Consider the following 20,865-nt stretch of genomic DNA (forward strand, 5'->3'; position numbering starts at 1 on the left):
TCTGACAGGCTGCACAAGCAGGGCCATCTTTAATATTGATTGGACCCCATCATGCCCTGGGCGGTGACGTCACAAGTTACAACTTACCTCATCAGGTAGCCCTGCCCCATGCCAATATAAGTCATTGCACACAACAGACCCAGCATTACACCAGGAGATCGAGTCCAGTCAATATCGGAAGAAGAACAGAGGGAGAAGGCCCAGCAAAAGATCCCAACCATGACACTACCTGCCTGGAGTTTGCATGTTCTCCCTGTGCCTGCGTGGGTTTCCTCCGGGTACTCCGGTTTCCTCCCACACTCCAAAGACATGCAGGTAGGTTAATTGGCTTCTGTCCAAAATTGACCCTAGTATAAGAATGGGGACCTTGGATTGTGGGCTTCTTGAGGGTAGGGACCGATGTGAGTGTGCAATGTACAGGGATAGGGACAGTTGTAGACACTCACTCAGGTTGAACTGGATGGACTGGTGTCTTTATTCAACCTTGCTAACTATGAAACTATGAAAAGAGCGAGACGACCCAGCAAAAGAGCAAGAAGATAGCGGAGAGAGAGGGCAGCGCAGAGAGGAGAAGGACCAGAGAGGGGAAAGGATCGGCAGAGGGAGAAGACATTGCCAGAAGAGGGAGAAGAGCTTATTTTTAAAGGTGAATAGGTAGGGTACAATTTACAACATACTTATTCACCTAGGTTAGGGGCCGGGATCTGGGGGCCCCCTTGTCAAAGGGGGCTTCCAGATTCCGATAAGTCCCCGCCCTCATACCCCAACAACCACCGGGCAACGGTTGTCCGGAAGAGGCCCTTGTCCTCATCAACATGGTGACTAGGTGCTTTTAAGTGGGGGCGCAGGGCCCACCCTGCCCTGAAACACCCACCTCCCATATTGAGTGCATGGGGCCTGGTATAGTCCCTTTCCTGACTTGCCTGGCTGCATGCTCAGATAAGGATCTGGCATGGATCTTGGGGGAGAACCTCACCCAAAATTTTGGCGGGGTTCCCCTGCAAGATTCTCAGCACACAAGTCGCACCACAAGTCATATCATCTTCATCCAACTTCTGGTGCGACTACTTTTCAGATCAATGGGCTCTCATAGGGAACCATTGATTTTGAATAGAGACAGAGAAATGAACTGATCAACCACAACAAATGGAGGAACCCCTTCTTGGAGGCACAGAGCAATGAGAAGACAGGGGGAGCGGGTCAGCTCATCTGGGAGATCACCTGATAAGTCAGCTGTGTGGGCTGGTATGTGTTCAGTCTGAGAAGACTGTGGAGAGAGTGTCAGCCTGGGAGGACTGTAGAGGTGTTAGCCAGGCTAGTGAAAGGGGCAGCTGCAGCCAGGCGGGCTGGCAGTGCCTGAAGAGGTGGTGCGGGCTCAGTGACCACAGGAGGAAGTACTTGGAATGTGTTAGCTGTGTCACTCCAACATTCTTTAAGTATAGGGGCTGCAAGTCTCTGCCTGAAATTGAACATTGCTACAAATCCTTTTTAGAGTGACACAGCTGGGAACCAAGCAAGTGTGTACTGGAGGAAGAGGTTGGAGCAGTATATAGACTGTATATAGGAGACGTGTCCCTGAAGCTTGTTCTGAAGTCAAATTGGCATCCCATAATTCCCAAACCCCATCCAAGTTTTAATCCCTCCAATAAATAACAAAGTACTGGACTGTTTTTTGACTCTGGAAGACTGTGAAAGTTCAGTGTGCCTGGCTGTGCAGGATGGGGGATCCCAATCTACTTGCGGCTCCTTAGGGGTTGCTCTACAGACCTGTCCACTGTGTCAGCACCGGCCCACCTATCCTGGACTTACTGTTACTGGCCCTCTCACAGTGACCTCTCCTGGGTTCTGCACCCATGGAAGCTTACAGCCGTGGCCTAAGGTTTTGAAAATGACACAAATATTAATTTACACAAAGTCTGCTGCCCAAGTTTTTATGATGCCAATTTGCATATACTGCAGAATGTTATGAAGAGTGATCAGATGAATTGCAATTAATTGCAAAGTCCCTGTTTGCCATGGAAATTAACTTAATCCCATAAAAAACATTTTCACTGCATTTGTGAAGAAGGCTTCAGGGTGTGCAAGAAAGTCCAGCAAGAGCCAGGACCGTCTCCTACAGTTCATTCAGCTGCAGATCGGGGCACCACCAGGGCAGAGCTTGCTCAGGAATGGCATCAGGCAGGTGTGAGTGCATCTGCACATACAGTGAGGTGAAGACTTTTTGAAGATGGCCTGGTGTCACGAAAAGCAGCAAAGAAGCCACTTCTCTCAAGGAAAAACATCAGGGACAGACTGATATTCTGCAAAAGGGACCGGGCTTGCTTCTCAGCCAAGGGGGCTCACTCACAATTGTGCCTAAGAATAAAGAATGGTACAAAAACATTCTCTGAGAGCAACTTCTTCCAACCGCCCAAGGACAGTTTGGTGACGAACAATGCCTTTTCCAGAATGACGGAACACCTTGCCTTAAAGTGGATGTAAACCCTCACAAATACCCAGTGAAGTAGGCAGCCTCAGATGATACACAGAGATGAAACAAATTTCCCTATATATAAGTTTTACATGTATAGCTGCTGTCTTAATCTGTATATATCTTTCATAAGGTGCTCTTCGCGTTAAAAAAAAAATTTGATTAGCACTGGGAGTGGATTATTGGCATACAGCCAAGAAAGCTCATTGGAGGAAAGGCACACACCCCCTCTCCTCATAGGCAAAGGAAGAAAGGAATGCGCAGAGCTCTGCTCTTAGACGGCAATCTGACTGCTAATCTATTTATAGCAATGTCCCTTGACACACACTTCTATTTTCCGTCTCAGAGAACATATGAGAAGTTATCATGCTGATAACAGAGCAAAACATCGAAATTTTGGGTCCATGACCAATAAACTCCCCAGACCTTAATCCCATTGACAACTTGTGATCAATCCTCAAGAGACAGCAGATCAAAAAAAAAAAAACACAAATTCTGACAAATTCCAAGCATGGATTATGCAAGAATGGGCTGCCATCAGTCAGGATGTGGCCCAGAAGTTGATTGACAGCATGCCAGGGCAAATTGCAGAGGGCTTGAAAAAGAAGGATCAACACTGAAAATATTGACTCTTTGAAAAAACTTTATTGTCAATAAAAGCCTTTGACACTTATAAAATGCTTGTAATTCTACTTCAGTTTACCATAGTAACATCTGACAAAAAGATCTAAAAACACTAGACATGTGCATTAATTTTTGTCCGAGTGCATTTTCGTCCGAATTTCAGGTATTTTCGGTATCGTTTTAACAAGCGATAACGAAAGTGCAGAATCCGAAAAACGAAAGATCCGACATAACCAAATGCTTTATTTTCTTTTTGTTTGTGACAACAGTTCGATAGAGATAGGAGATTCGACATGACGCTGACAATAACAATCTGTGTCCATCGAACCTGTGTTCGAATGTGCCTAACCTTAACTCTATTAGTCCAGGATTATTCTACATAGAGAGAAAAGATTCAACATAGAGAGAAAAGATTCGACATGTAAAAAAAAGACAATGATGATGATGAATGTTATTGGCTGATTGTAACCAAAGAGGGGAGCAGTAAAATAGCTAGAACTAAGTACACACGTACAGCCAACAATTGCTAGCAGAGAGAGACACACGCACTGAATCATTTCAGAAGACAGTCAATCTTAGCTGGTCCGTTTGTCAGAGAACCTAAACTATTTAGCAATTATAAGCACAGAAGCAGAACAATAGTGAAGCAAGCTACAGTTCAACTTAACTTTTTCATAATAAACTGCTGCTATTGTGTTAGTGTTGTGATAGCCTCAGAGTTGTAGCCTGTGTTGTGGGGGGGGGGGGATTTATTATTATAGATTGTATATTATAGATTGAGATTCTATATACCCTATCTTGTTACCTGTCTGATCAATGATCACTATCCCCAGTCCATTTTCTGTTTCAACTATATACATTCAACATGGACAAAGATTCGACAAAGCAGTGAAAAACATACAAACGTCGAATCTTTGGCTTATGGTGTCTGTCGAAAGTTCTAAGAAGATTCGACAAAGCAGCTAAACTATACGGAGTCATACAGTTTAGCTGCTCCGTCAATCTTCTTCGAACAGATTCGACCTTAATTCATTTGGATTTTCGGACAAATGCAATTTTTAACGAAAAACGAAATAAATAAAAATGAATTTCGGGAGTAACTAAATAAATGTATTTTTTGGAACGAAAACGAAATTCCAAAACAAAATATTTCAGTGTGCACGTGTCTAAAAAACACTGAAGCAGCAGACTTTGTGAAAATTAATATTTGTGTCATTCTCAAACCTTTTGGCCATGGCTGTACACTACCGACGAGCAAGCTTCGTTCATCCTGAAAGTTGCCAACTCTGAGCCTCCCAAAGGAATCTCATGGGACTTGCTGGTGTTCCAAAGTGATGAGGCGTCCCCACCAGAACCCAGTGTGCCCTATCTAGCAATCCCCCGGGAACCTCCTAGGCCAAAGAAAGCACCCATAGAGAGAACAGATTTCAAGGATGCTTACCTGCCGCAAGGCAATGTTCACTTTCATGCCAGGACCACCAGACTGGACTGTCTGCAGCTCTACTTTGATGCTCAAGTGTGGGAGAAGCACTGGCCATGTTTTTCCCTATGTGGCTGAGGCTATGTTTCATTAACAGGGGGAAAAGCAGTGTAAGATCTACAGCCACACTATTTGGGAAAGACTTTACATTCCTGAGCACCTCTGGAGCTTCTGACACCAGAACAAGCACATATAGGCAGAGTTCCGTCTATTGTACACGAATACAGCGTTGGCCGACATGTCTACATGGACCAGGTGGAAGTCATTAAGCCTGGTCATCTCTACCCCTACCGCTCACTGGATTAAAGGAAACCCCTGTATCGGGAGACCCATTTATCTCCTAGATCCTGACTTCTATGTGTAAACCGCTAGTTGCATTCTTCTCAGTTGCTAACTGTTGTACTTTGCAGGCCTGCTGAGTTTTTTCTTATATATGGTGTTTATATTTGCATTAAAAATAATAGTCTCCTGTTATATGCCTAGTTAGTGCACATAAGTTTGTTTATTTTCTTATTTGCAGGCAGGACTGCTTGCTATAAAGGAGGGGGATGTGTAGACAGGTGGCCTACTGTACTGCATGTTTAGTTAGCACTTGGCTGCCTAGGTTAGGGGAAAGGGGTTAATGTTTTGCCACCTTCCCTGAGTGGGTTCATGGGCTTTTTCTGGGGTTCAGCCTCCCTCCTGTGTAATATAAAAGGTAAGAGGTCTAGATCCTAGGGGCTTGGGGGTTTAAGAGAGAAAGGGACACGTGCAAAAGCTTGCTGGGACCTGTGGTACTCTGCAGAGTGTTAATTCATAGGGAGAACATACAAAAAAAGCCACTGCCCCCACCTATAACTTGCTATTGCAGCAAGCAGCTTTGGAAGGCAACATATGTTACAAAAAAGGCCAATGATAAACCCAAGGAAAACTCCAAGCTCACTTACCAACCAGCCCGCAGACAACCAAATTAACATGTCTAACAGTATGTGTTAAAAACAGGGGTTTGGTTTGCACACATTTGCAAATACATGCATAAGCTACAGAGCCCCAGCAAAGGCACCCTGATATCTGTAGTCCTATCACTAGCTCATGAGTGACTCCAAAGTGGAAGCACAAGCATTCTGATGGATAGGTCGACTGAAGGGAGCCCATCCCTTCTTAAAGGTACATGGGCACACTGAGCACCTAGCACATAGCACAACAGCTGCAAAGGTGTCAGTGAGTTGCCTGACCAATATAACATTAATACAAAAAGGAAGCCACTGCCTCCACCTACAACTGACCATTGCAGCAAGCAGCATTGGAAGGAAACATATTAGAAAAAGAATGAAAGGACAGGTTCCCCTTGGGGTTTTCAGGCAGCGACAAGAAGCAGAAATAAATTTGTAAAAATATATTTATTTTATTAGTTCAAAGGCTTAATCGCCATCATAAATTTAAAATACGGACTCTGGTATATGTTATTACAGCATGTCGCTGCCTGAAAACCCCAAGGGGAACCTGTCCTTTCATTCTTTTTAGAATATTTAGGGGTGTGCAGCCAGCTCGTTATTTTATTTCCATGCACTTTCTCTTTTTTCTTACATATTAGAAAAAAGGCCAAGGAAAAATGCAAAGAAAACTCCAAGCTCACTTACCGACCAGCTCGCGGACAACCAAATTAACCTGTCTAACAGTATGCATTAAAAACAGGGATTTGGTCTGCATAAGCTACAGAGCCCTGCCAAGGCATTCAAGTCTATTCAAGTATGGACTATTCCCAAAAATACCTCAGGTGTGCAGGTAACCTGGGGCAGCCACAGTTAGGTGTAGTTAGAATGAGGACGTTATTACATGTTATACATGTTATACCAAGTTTACAGTAAAGTTGTTTCAAAGTTGAGCCTGGTCTGAAGTTATTCAAGGGGTGCACCTTGGGTCCTGATGTATTCCTAAAAAACCTGGGTGTGCAATAGCACTATGGGGTATGTGTAACACTGCTACAAAAGGATAACCTACAAGGCAGAGAAAAGGAGGTAGTTACCAAGGAAGAACAGCCACAGCAACCAGTCACTAACTTGGTACCTGGTTGGGTGACTGGTCCTCCAGTAGCGAGGGAGTCCTCACTCCTTCCCTAGCTGTCCATCTCCTCCGGTCATCGAGAACAGACTAGTGTTATGGAGATGTAAGGCCTGATCACTAGGTATGGGAAGCAAAGATTTAACCCCATTTGCGGACATATGACAGCCTCCCGTGTTTGTTCCAGCTGTTGAGCATGGGCAGCTCGCTCTGTGATCAGTGTCCTCTGGACACTGCTGATCACATATTGAGGTAAAGAGCCAATCAGTGGCTGTGTCCAATCACAGCTGATCATGGATATAAACAGAAGTTGGTTATTGGCATTCCTTTCCCAATGCTGACAGCGTGAGGAAGGGAGAAGAGAGACCCGAAAACAGTGTCCTGATTATCAGTGCAGTCAGAACAGTGCCCACCAGTGCTGCCAATCTGTGCCCAACAGTGCTGCCGATCTGTGCCCCCCAGTGCTACCAATCAATGTCTCATCAATGCGGCCTATCAGTGTCCATCAGTGCAGCCTCATCAGTGCACATCAGTGAAGGAGAAAAATTGCCTGTTTGCTAAATTTTATAACAAAATATGAAAAAGTTGTTGTTTTTTTTCAACATTTTCAGTCTTTATTTGTTTATTTGGCAAAAAAAACAAAAAACTGTGGTGATTAATTACCACCAAAAGAAATCTCTATTTTAGTGTAAAAAATGCTAAAAATTTCATAAGGGTACAGTGTGGCATGACTGCGCAATTGTCATTCAAAATGTGACAGCGCTGAAAGATGAAAATTGGCCTGGGCAGGTGGGAGCAAAGGGAAAAGTGCCCAATCGGCAAGTGGTTAACTGAGGACATACATGAGACCTGCGCTATGTGTCAAGCAGGTTTTCATCCCATTACTGAGAGTGAGGTAGAGTTGGCAATGACTTTGCATGTCCCTCCAAATGCAACACATATAGTAGTTACAATTGTGTAGTGACATGGGACAAAACATCTTTTGGATGAACTCGCTCATATGAACTGTGGGATTTGTAGTGTGCATAGAGCAGTGCACATGACCATGTACTGCTTGCTCCAATTAGAAGTGAGGGAATGAAGGAGAGGTTCAGGATCTCACAGAGGATCTTACAAGGAGACAGAAAAACACAGTAATTCCCTGTATACATGACCGGTTTTCGTGTCGGAATAAACTCTGAAGGTTTTTCCAAGGAATTCCGATGGAAATCCGCTGAAGCTGTCTTGCGTACACACGATCCCACCAAATTCCGACCCTCAAGAACGCGGTGACGTACAACGCGTACAACGGGGCTAGAAAAAGGAAGTTCAATAGCCAGTAGCCAATAGCTTCTGTCTTGTACTTGCTTCAGAGCATGCGTCGTTTTCGGTACGTCGGAACAGCATACAGACGAGCGGTTTTCCCGATAGGAATTTGTTCTGTCAGAAAAATTTAGAACATGTTCTCTTTCTAGGTCCGTCAGAATTTTCGACGTAAAAAGTCGGATGGGGCATACACACAGTCAGAATATACGATGAAAAGCTCCTGTCTGACTTTTTCTGTCGGAAATTCCGACCGTGTGTACGGGGCATAAGAAACAATTTCATGAAAAGGAATACACAGCCATTAAGTAGTGGATGTGTACAAATTATTATTGGAGAATAATGTTATTGCGTAGTGTTACTTTCAACAGCAGCAGGAAAGGGGAAATTGATTGATTACATAGGGAAATGTTGCCTCCCTTTACTGTAAAAAAAACTGCCCTCAAGGCACACTTTCAGTGATGGTATCTCCTCTGTTTTTTTTTCACTCATAGCTCACCTGTAATGTCACCTTGTGAGCAGCCAAACCTGTAACTTGAGTTTGAGTGCGATAATAAGCTTTAGATTCCATTCACAGCACACTAGTCAGCACACCAGGATAAATCTACTTATTTTCCAAAAAGTGACAGTTGTTTCCATTTGGGACAAATAACATGTGAAAATGACAGTCATATGGCTAAAATAATGATCTTCATCCTTATACACAGTGAAGTGACTGGCCTCAGGTGATACACAGAGATGAAACAGATCCCCCTACATAAGTTGTACCCGTTCATCTGTAGTCTTCTCTTCTTTACATCAGTTCAAAGTCCAGAATTCATAAAGTTTGTCTGAGCTGTCAGTAAAAAGGGGGTGGAGAGCTGAAGTTAAACTCTGTGAGCCGATTGGAGGGAAGGGACACCCTCCTCACTTTCACACAGGAACAAAGCTGAGGCTGTCAGTAACAGGCTGGGTGCTTGAGCTCCCTGCCTGTCACTTTTTTTTCTCTTGGTGCCAGAAGTGATTCATGCTGATGGCAGAGGAACAAGGCAGAAGGCAGAAATTACACTTGGTGCTCTTAATTGAGACAAGTACACACTATAGAGGAATATGCGTTGTTCGTAATTCATGTTTGAGGTTTACAACTACTTTAACCCTGTAATTTTGCACTATGATATATAATCCCCCCACACTCCAAAGACATGCTAGTGGGTTAATTGGCTCCTGTCTAAATTGGTCCTAGTATATGTAAGGCCGGCCATAGACGGTTCAAATCTTTCTGGTTCAGTAGGAACTGGCCGAGATTCATAACGTGTATGGGCAGGCTGAATGTACCCAGGTTGGTCGATCGATCAAGTCATGTTGGAACAGGAAGGCGCCATTCTCAAACTGTTCCCACAAAGTTGGGAGCATGAAAATGTCCAAAATGTCTTGGTATGATGATGCCCTTTAAGAGTTCCCTTCACAGGAACAAAGAGGCCAGACCCAACTCGTAAAAAACAACCACACACCATAATCTCCCCTCTGCCAAATGATTTGAAGGGGTGGCCCAATACTTTTGGAAATATAGTGTGGATGTGTGAGTTTTGGGTGGAGGAACTTGACTGGCCTGCACAGAGTCCCGATCTCAACCCAATAGAACACCTTTGAGATGAATTATAGCGGAGACAACGAGACAGGCCTTTTTGTCTAACATCAGTACCTGACATCACAAAAGGCTTGAAGATTTACTTGATCATTACTGAATGCTGTGGGCTAAATGCGGTACTGATGTGAATTGTTTGTCACTATGAACTATTTCTGGAGATTTGACTTCTGCTCTTTTTCCCCCCTTCCCCCCCCCCCCCCCCTTTTTTTTCCTCTTCCCCTTCTTTTTCCCTTTTCCCTTATTTCCTCTCCCATACCTTTTGACCATCATCAGCTAAATTATAAGTCTGTTTAACCGATTGTACACTGAACACTATGTTATGTTGGGATGTGCAATGCGCTGTTGTATTGTACCAATGTTTGTTTCATTTATTTAATGGTGATAAATAAAAACTTACCTGTTAAAAAAACAAAAAAAACAAAAGGCTTGAAGAATGGTCAAACATTCCCATAGACACACTTCTAAACCTTGTTGACAGCCTTCACAGAAGAGTTGAAACTGTTATAGCTGCAAAGGGTGGGCCAACTCAATATTGAACGCTACAGACTAAAGCCCCGTATACACGATCGGACTTTCCGACGGGAAATGTTGGATGTCATGTTGTTGGCAGACAATCCGACCGTGTGTATACTCCATCGATCATTTGTTGTCGGACTTTCCGCCAACAAATGTTGGCTAGCATGTTCTCAAATTTTCCGTCAACAAATGTGTGTTGTCAGACTTTCCGATCATGTGTACACAAATTCGTCTGACCAAAGTCCAAAGTACAAACGCGCATGTTCAGAAGCAGAAGCAGTCGGTCTTGTAAACTAGCATTTGTAATGGAGAATTTACATTCGTGATGTGGTAAATTATTAAATTTCCAAATGCAGCACACAATTATTTTCTTCTTTAATGGGATAATAATGAAGCTGCTTTGCTGGTAATACTGATGGAGTTTTTGCAAACAAATTTTCAAAGGTTTTTTTTTCTAGTGACACCAAGAATAATATTATAATTTTTTTTTTTTTTTTTTTTTATTATTTGTGTAAGTTACCACAACACCATTAACCCCAGTTTTTAAGAACAAACTATGTTGGTGTCCCTTGTCAATTTTACATTGTAATTTTTAAAATGTAACTGCCTACTCCCAAACTGTAATTTGAATTAAAACACATAGCCAAGTATTATTCTCCACATTTTTTTTTTCTTTATTGTGCATTAAAAAAAAGCAGAAATTAGACATGCTATCTGCCAATAGAAAATAACCAAAAAGTGCATTATATGCATCCACAAATATAGAAAAATTACCAAATCAAATCCTTATTCAACCAAAAAATAATGTCAAAGCAATAACTCCAAGGCCAATAATAAATAACACGTTATCTCCTCAGATTCCACAACATGTCTTGTTGACGAACAGCCGTTCAAAAAAGAACTAAAAAGCATGAAATGAAAAGCAATAAATGAAAAACGCAAAAAGAAAAGCGCAAATCAACACTCACCAAACTTCTACTAACACAAAATTAGCAGAAGGAGCCCAACGGGTGGTGCTAAAGAGCCGAAAAACCACGTAGCATGGCTAGTACATCACTATATTCGTAATTGTTGGCCAACATATGCATGACTGTGTGTATGCAAGAGAAGTTTGAGCCGACACCCTTCGGACAAAATTTCATGGTTTTGTTGGCGCAAAGTCCGATCGTGTGTACGCAGCATAAAGCCGCGTATACACGATCTGACTTTCTGATGGGAAATGTTTGATGTCAGGCTGCTGTTGGTAATTCTGACCATGTGTATGCTCCATCGGACAATTGTTGTCAGACTTTCTGCCAACAAATGTTGGCTAGCAGGTTTTCAAATTTTCCGCGGACAGATGTGTGTTGTCGGATTTTCCGAGCGTGTGTACACTAGTCGGTCGGACAAAAGTCTAAAGTACAAACATGCATGCTCGGAAGCAGAAGCAGCCGGTCTTGTAAACTAGTACTCATAATGGAGAATTAACATTCGTGACGTGGCAAATTATGAAATCTTCAAATGCAGCGCACAATTCTCTTCTTCTTTAACCACTTTCAGACCGGACCATTTTGCTGGTAAATGACCAGAGGTCTTTTTACACTTTGGCACTGCGCTGCTTTAACTGGTAATTGCGCGGTCATGCAATGTTGTACCCAAACAAAATTTGCGTCCTTTTCTTCCCACAAATAGAGCTTTCTTTTGATGGTATTTGATTGCCTCTGCGATTTTTATTTTTTGCGATATAAACGTAAAAAGACCGCAAATTTTGAAAAAAAATGATATTTTCTACTTTTTGTTATTAGAAAAATCCAATAAACTCAATTTTAGTCATACATTTAGGCCAAAATGTATTCAGCCACATGTCTTTGGTAAAAAAAAAGTCAATAATTGTATATTTATTGGTTTGCGCAAAAGTTGTCACATCTACAAACTAAGGTACGTTTTCTGCAATTTACGCAGCTTTTAGTTTACGACTGCCTATCTCATTTCTTGAGGTGCTAAAATGGCAGGGCAGTACAAAACCCCCCCAAATGACCCCATTTTGGAAAGTAGACCCCCTAAGGAAATTGATAAGAGGCATGTTGAGCCCATTGAATATTTAATTTTTTTGCCTCAAGCGATTGAATAATGACAAAAAAAAAAATTTTTTTTTTTTTTTACACAAAGTTGTCACTAAATGATATATTGCTCACACATGCTATGGGCGTATGTGAAATAACACCCCAAAATAAATTCTGCTGCTTCTCCTGAGTACGGGGATACCACATATGTGGGACTTTTTGGGAGCCTAGCCGCGTACGGGGCCCCGAAAACCAAGCACCGCCTTCAGGCTTTCTAAGGGCGTACATTTTTGAGTTCACTTCTCACTACCTATTACAGTTTTGAAGGCCAGAAAATGCCAAGATGGCACAAAACCCCCACAAATGACCCCATTTTAGAAAGTAGACACCCCAAGCTATTTGCTGAGAGGCATGTTGAGTTCATGGAATATTTTATATTTTGCCACAAGTTGCGGGAAAATTACAAACTTTTTTTTTTTTTTTTTTTTTTCACAAAGTTGTCACTAAATGATATATTGCTCACACATGCCATGGGCATATGTGAAATGACACCCCAAAATAAATTCTGCTGCTTCTCCTGAGTACGGGGATACCACATATGTGGGACTTTTTGGGAGCCTAGCCGCGTACGGGGCCCCGAAAACCAAGCACCGCCTTCAGGCTTTCTAAGGGCGTAAATTTTTGAGTTCACTTCTCACTACCTATTACAGTTTTGAAGGCCATAAAATGCCAAGATGGCACAAAACCCCCACAAATGACCCCATTTTAGAAAGTAGACACCCCAAGCTATTTGCTGAGAGGCATGTTGAGTCCATGGAATATTTTATATTTTGCCACAAGTTGCGGGAAAATTACAAACTTTTTTTTTTTTTTTTTTTTTTTCACAAAGTTGTCACTAAATGATATATTGCTCACGCATGCCATGGGCATATGTGAAATGACACCCCAAAATAAATTCTGCTGCTTCTCCTGAGTACGGGGATACCACATATGTGTGACTTTTTGGGAGCCTAGCCGCGTACGGGGCCCCGAAAACCAAGCACCGCCTTCAGGCTTTCTAAGGGCGTTACAGTTTTGAAGGCCATAAAATGCCAAGATGGCACAAACCCCCCCCAAATGACCCCATTTTGGAAAGTAGACACCCCTAAATTTAGGGGTACACTAGTGAGACTAGGTAATAAATGGCGGGTGCCCTGAAACTATAAAAAAATAACTAACCAACCAGCGTCACCTGTAACAGTTATATGGTGATCACTGGTGAAAGGGTTAACTAGGGGGCAATCAGGGGGCTTTATGCGGTAGTATATGGGGGTCCCTGGCGCTATAAAAAGCTGCGGCGAACCTAAATACCTACCTGCCTAACTAGCGTCACCTGTGACACTAATACAGCGATCAGAAAAACGATCGCTTATTAGGCTGGGTTCACACTGGAGCGATGCGGGAACGCCACGAATGCGCGGCGGGTTCCCGCATCGCATGCCTCCCGGCGGCAGTTCACACTGCCCTATGCGAACTGCTGGGAGTGTCAGTGAAATGTTAATGACACCCCCAGATCAGTTCGCATATCGCAGTGCGATCTGCAAACTCGGATCGCATGGTGTGAACACCCATGCGATCCGATTCTGCTGCGGGCCAAAAAAAGGGTCCCGTGCGAATTTGCGGCGGGTGCGGCGGGTGTGGCGGGTGCGGCGGGTGCGGCGAATGGCTGAACTCGAATCGCACAGAGATCGGATGTGATTTGCACTGCAGTGCGGTGCGAATCACATCCGTTCTCATAAACCGCTGCAATGTGAACCCAGCCTTAGTGACACTGGCGACGGGGGGTGATCACGGGGTTAAACCTTTATTGGGGGGGTTAGGGGGGTACCTTAGAACTAAAGGGGGCTAACCCTAACTGCCCTAACAGTTATTAGTCACAAATGACACCCGCCGGGTGATCAGGGGGTTAAACCTTTATTAGGTAATAAATGGCGGGTGCCCTGAAACTATAAAAAATAACTAACCAACCAGCGTCACCTGTAACAGTTATATGGTGATCACTGGTGAAAGGGTTAACTAGGGGGCAATCAGGGGGCTTTATGCGGTAGTATATGGGGGTCCCTGGCGCTATAAAAAGCTGCGGCGAACCTAAATACCTACCTGCCTAACTAGCGTCACCTGTGACACTAATACGGCGATCAGAAAAATGATCGCTTATTAGGCTGGGTTCACACTGGAGCGATGCGGAAACGCCGCAAATCCGCGGCGGGTTCCCGCATCGCATGCCTCCCGGCGGCAGTTCACACTGCCCTATGCGAACTGCTGGGAGTGTCAGTGAAATGTTACTGACACCCCCAGATCAGTTCGCATATCGCAGTGCGATCTGCAAACTCGGATCGCATGGTGTGAACACCCATGCGATCCGATTCTGCTGCGGGCCAAAAAAAGGGTCCCGTGCGAATTTGCGGTGGGTGCGGCGGGTGTGGCGGGTGCGGCGGGTGCGGCGAATGGCTGAACTCGAATCGCACAGAGATCGGATGTGATTTGCACTGCAGTGCGGTGCGAATCACATTCGTTCTCATAAACCGCTGCAATGTGAACCCAGCCTTAGTGACACTGGCGACGGGGGGTGATCACGGGGTTAAACCTTTATTGGGGGGGTTAGGGGGGTACATTAGAACTAAAGGGGGCTAACTCTAACTGCCCTAACAGTTATTACAGTCACAAATGACACCAATGCAAAAAAAAAAAAAAAAAAAAAAAAAATGACATTGGTGTCACTGTGACTGGGGGGCAGGGGTAATTGGGGGGGTGATCGGGGGGTAAAGGGGGGGTGTGAGTGTGCCTGGCATGTTCTACTGTGTGTGGGATGTGTTGGTGCAACTCACTGATCCGCTCTCCTCCGTGTCGGAACGAAAAATACCGACACGGAGGAGAGAATACATCACTTCCTCTCCTGTGTTTACATTACAGGAGAGGAAGTGATGTCACGGGGGATTCCTATTCGTCGGGAGCGATCGCGAGGGGGTGGCCATGAACGAATGGCCGTCCCCTCGTCCGGGATCGCTCCCGCACGAATACCGACCGCCGCAGGCACCGGGCGGGGGCCCGATCGGGCCCCCGACCCGCGGGAGGCAAGGGACGTACATGTACGCCAATATGCCTGCCCGTGCCATGCTATCGACGTACATCGTCGTGCGGCGGTCGGCAACTGGTTAATGGCTAATAATGAAGCTGCTTTGCTGGTGATACTGATGGAGTTATTGCAAACACATTTTCAAAGGCTTTTTTTTTTTGTGACATCAAGAATAATATTATTATGCATTTATTTTTTTTATTTGGGCAAGTTACCACAACACCATTATCCCATAGTTTTCAGCATCAAAGATACAACTATGTTGGTGTCCCCTGTCAATTTTACATTGTATTTTTTAAATGTATCTGCCTACTCCCAAACTGTCATTTGAAGTAAAACACATAGCCAAGTTTTATTCTACACAATTTTTTACTGTGCATTAAAAAAAGAAAACAAATAAAATTAGACATGCTATCTGCCAATAGAACTTAACCAAAAAGTGCATTCTATGCATCCAAAAATATAGAATATATACCAACTCAAATCATTATTCAACCAAAAAAATAATGTCAAAGCAATAACTCCAAGGCCAATAATAAATAACACGTTATCTCCTCCGAATCCGCAACATGTCTGGTTGACAACTGCTGTTCAGAAACGAACTGAAAAACACCAAATGAAAAGCGCTAAATGAAAAGCGTATGTGGCTGCATCCAGGTGAGGAGTACAAAGACAAGTGTTTCTTGCCTACGGTAAAGCATGGCGGTGGGAGTGTCATGGTCTGGGGCTGCATGAGTGCTGCGGGCACTGGGGAGCTACAGTTCATTGAGGGAACCATGAATGCCAACATGTACTGTGACATACTGAAGCAGAGCATGAGCCTCCTCCCTTCAGAGACTGGGCCGCAGGGCAGTATTCCAACGTGATAATGATCCCAAACACTCCTCCAAGATGACTACTGCCTTGCTAAAGAAGCTGAGGGTAAAGGTGATGGACTGGCCAAGCATGTCCCCAGACCTAAACCCTATTGAGTATCTGTGGGGTATCCTCAAACGGAAGGTGGAGGAGCGCAAGGTCTTTAACATCCACCAGCTCTGTGGTGATGTCGTCATGGAGGAGTGGAAGAGGACTCCAGTAGCAACCTGTGAAGTTCTCGTGACTCCATGCCCAAGAAGGTTAAGGCAGTGATGGAAAATAATGGTGGCCACACAAAATATTGACACTTTAGGCCCAATTTGGACATTTTCACTTTGTGTACTCACTTTTGTTTAGACATTAATGGCCGTGTCTGTTGAGTTATTTTTAGGGGACAAAAAATTTACACTGTTATACAAGCTGTACACTCACTACTTTACATTGTAGTAAAGTGTCATTTCTTCAGTGTTGTCACATGAAAAGATATAATAAAATATTTACAAAAATGGGAGGAGTGTACTCACTTTTGTGAGATACTGTGTGTGTATGTATGCATATATATATATTTATTTATATTGTCGGGCATGTATAAAAGAGCATGTGATTGTTGCACTTCAGGATTGGAATGATTGCCTGTTTTTACTATGCCTCCGCCCATTACTTGCAGCCTCGTGTACCCTGGTCACAGATGGCTGGCTCGGACAAGGTGACAGTGCCTTGGCACACTTGGGTGCTGGTCCTAGTCTGAACACGCCCCAAGCTCATCACTAATTTCCAGTGAACAGCTATATACTGTGTATATATATATATATATAAAGGTCTTATATTGTATAAAAGAGTATGTGATTGTTGCACTTCAGGATTTATATGGTTGTCTGTTTTTACTGTGCCCCTGCCGCCTGTTTGAAAGCGATGAGGTTGGGCGTGTTTCAGGATCTGTCACCTATATGGGCCAATTTTCCCATTCCTTGCAGCCTCGTGTACCCTGGTCACAGATGGCTGGCTCGGACAAGGTGACAGTGCCTTGGCACACTTGGGTGCTGGTCCTAGTCTGAACACGCCCCAAGCTCAGCGCTAATTTCCAGTGAACTACTTGCAGCCTCGTGTACCCTGGTCATAGATGGCTGGCTGGGACAAGGTGACAGAGCCTTGGTACACTTGCGTGCGGGTCCTAGTCTGAACACGCCCCAAGCTCATCACTAATTTCCAGTGAACAGCTATATACTGTGTATACATATAAAGGCCTTGTATTGTATAAAAAAGCATGTGATCGTTGCACTTCGGGATTGGAACGGTTGCCTGTTTTAACTGTGCCTACACCGCCTGTCTGAAAGCGGGGAGGTTGGGCGTGTTTCAGGAGCTGTCACCTATATGGGCCAATTTTCCCATTCCTTGCAGCCTCGTGTACCCTGGTCACAGATGGCTGGCTCAGACAAGGTGACAGCGCCTTGGCACACTTGGGTGCGGGTTCTAGTCCGAACACGCCCAAGCTCATCACTAATTTCCAATGAACAGTTATACACTGTATATATATATATATATATAGGCCTTGCATTGTAGAAAAGACAATGTTGCACTTTAGGATTGAAATGGTTGTCCCCTGTGATAAATGGTTGTATGTGTATGTGTGTGTAGATGATGAGACATATTTAGCAGTGTGATTCCATATGCTGGGCTTGTCATGCAGTTCTCTCTCTCTCCCAGCCTTCCCTCTCCCCTCCAGTTTGCAGATCTCTCCTCCCCAGTTCCTGGACGTCATCCTCTCCAATAGTGAATCGGTGGTGCTGATCGAATGCCATGCAGGGAGGAATCGGTGGCTGTGATGGCAGGCGGCGGCCATAGAGGAGACAGTGTGCAGTGATTTGTGTGGGAAGGCAGGAAGGAAGGAGGGAGAACAAAGCCTAGCTAGGAGGGTTGATCTGTGCTCCTGTATAACTGTCTATCCCTGCTCGCTGGGAGAAGGTCCGCCATATTCTGCCTTACCACGCCCGGGGAGCAGAGCCATTGAAAAGAGAGAGAGGAGGGGGGATGATCGCAGGCAGACAGAGGCTGTCCTAGGTACAAGGCGGGCGGGAGGGCTGCATGACACAAGGACAAGGAAGGAGATGTGGATGAGGGGGACCTGTGCCTGTTGTGTGCCCATGGATGTCACCATGTTTGCTGCATGCTTGTGAGAGCAGGAGGCGGAGCGGGAGACTGACAGCACATCGCTTCTACACGGGCAACCCACCCACCTACCTACCTCCCCAGCCGGGGGCACTTTGAGTGCCTTGCTCCCCCTTTCCCTCTCTATCCCCTCCCTCAGGTCCCCCCCCGGTTTTTTTTCTTTTCCTTGTGCAGCAGGCAGGTCTGTGAGTCGCAGGGTGGGGGGGCCGTCTCTTTCCACCAGTCGGGAGACATGACTCTGGAGTCCATCATGGCGTGCTGCCTCAGTGAGGAGGCCAAGGAAGCCCGGAGGATCAACGACGAGATTGAGAGGCAACTCCGCCGAGACAAGAGGGACGCCCGGAGGGAACTCAAGCTGCTGCTCCTGGGTGAGTGAGTGGGGTGTGTATATAGGGTGTGTATATGGGGGGGGGGGGGGGGGGGTGAGGTGTGCACACTCATACAAAGGAATGTCTCTGCAGGTACACCTTCTTCACACAGATGCCACCATTTCATTCAATGGAGAGATGCCCATAGGCCACACTGGCTGCACCATGCTCCACTCACACCCATGTTTTGCCTACACCCATAAACTGGCACCCATTGGTTTCCACCCCAGCTAATTCCTGTCTGCAGGGGAAGAAAATGGGGCCTCCTAGATTTCCCTTCCATTGCAGCGCTATTGTGACGCTATGGGTCCATTCTGCATCGTACTAGCGTCGTCTTTGTATGCCAGCAATGGAGGCGATCCAGTGGCATTGCTGCCACTAACGTGCCCAGCACTGCACTTGGCATATCCAACGCCTGTATCTAGAAGAGAGGAAAAAAAACACATTTTATATATCTGTACAGGATGTCGTTATGATATCACTGGTGCAAATTGCAACAGAATAGACACACACAAGATGATTATAAAAGCATAGAAATTCCTTAAAACAAAATAAACACACACACTATATATATATATATATATATATATATATATATATATATATATATATATTTCTCTATGATAATGCCAGTCGATGGACCCACATTATATCACTATTGCAAGAGAATAGATGCACACACATTTATACAAGCAGATGTGTATATAAAAGCTAAGATATCCTTTACAATAAAGATATAAAATATCGTAAGATTTTTTTTTTTTCTACAGCACAACATTGCTTAGTGGACCCAAATTGTATCACTATTGCAAGAGAATAGATGCACGCATTTATTCGCCAGCTGTATATAAAAGCTAAGATATCCTTTACAATAAATATATAAAATCTAGTAAGGGGTTTATACAGCACAACATTGCTTGGTAGATCCAAACGATATCGCTATACTATAGCAAGAGAATAGATGGACACACATTTATACAGCAGATGTATGCAAAAGCCAAGAAATCCTCTATAATATATATATCATTTTTTTTTTTATACAGCACAACATTACTTGGTGGATCCAAATTATATCATTGTTCTGAGAGAATAGACACAAATGCCAATGTGTAAAAAAAACAAAAAAAAAAAAACAAACAAACTAAGAAATAAATATATATATATATATATATATATATATATATATATATATATATATATATATATATATACACATACATTTATTTTTTTATTATTACGCACTACATTACTTGGTGGAACCAAATTATGTCACTGTTGTGAGAAAATAGACACGTCTACATCAAGATGTGCATATAGGCTAGGAACTCATACATAAAATGAAATAGGATTTTTTTTTTTTTTTTTTTTTACAGCACAACATTACATGATGGACCCAGATTGTATCACTATTGCAAGAAAATAGACACCCATGCGTCAAGATGTGCTTAAAGGCTAAGAAATGCCTTACAATAAATTGTATATAATATAGTAAGGGATTTCTACATGATAATGTTAGTCGATTAACCCAAATTACAATATTACTGATGCAAGGGAATATATATAAATTACCCACACACCAAGAGATGTATAATCCCTCCACTAATATCTATCTGAGAGCAACATATACAGTATCATATTGACACAATAATTTCTGGGTGTATTCTGTGCATTGTGTGTAGAATTTGTTCTTCCCATGCATGTTCCTTTCTGTTGGTCTGAAGCCTTGTACATAGAACAGTACACACCTCGTTTTCTCTTTATTTGTTTATTCATAGTGTTTATTTTAGCGGTGGTCATTTACTATTGAAGGATGTTAGTGTTGATAATCCTGATTTATTATTACCTATGTTTCAGAGGTAAGAAAACATTCTGTGAATGAATATTTTTATTCAGTTTGGTAAAATGAGGCAGGGGTGTGTACTAATGTTACATGGAAGATAGATGGCCTAAGTAGCCAGTGTGCTGTGATGAAAGCAGAAATTGGGGTGGGACGTGATCTAGAAATGCATTTGTGTGGCCTTACTATTAAGTGAAGCATCTAGAGCAGCCTTTCTCAATCTCCTTACTCTGGAGGAACCCTTGAAATTTTCAGGTCTAGTGAAAGCCTTGCAAATTTTTTTAATTTTATTTTTTTATAGCTAAAAGCCAAGATATAACATGATCAGTAAATTGTAGAAGGAAACTGACCCCACGTTCATGGTCAGTGGACAATTGCCCCTTTATGTTTGGTCATAGACAAGGGATCAACCCCCCCCCCCCC

At 43.6% G+C, this 20,865-nt stretch overlaps 1 protein-coding gene across 1 annotated transcript in view; it reads left to right on the forward strand.

Moving 5' to 3' along the window:
- Positions 1-17,805: 17,805 nt before the first annotated feature.
- LOC143973961 (guanine nucleotide-binding protein G(q) subunit alpha) overlaps positions 17,806-20,865 on the forward strand; it is a 199,189-nt gene continuing 196,129 nt past the window's right edge. The window contains exon 1 of the mRNA XM_077474891.1: positions 17,806-18,605. Within this exon, the coding sequence (XP_077331017.1) occupies positions 18,470-18,605 (136 nt within the window). The 5' untranslated portion in view covers positions 17,806-18,469. The remainder of the gene's footprint in view (positions 18,606-20,865) is intronic.

Source organism: Lithobates pipiens, unplaced genomic scaffold (genome assembly GCF_037356315.1).
Source record: "Lithobates pipiens isolate NorthernLeopardFrog02 unplaced genomic scaffold, aLitPip1_a1.2 Scaffold_13, whole genome shotgun sequence".
NCBI lineage: Eukaryota > Metazoa > Chordata > Amphibia > Anura > Ranidae > Lithobates > Lithobates pipiens.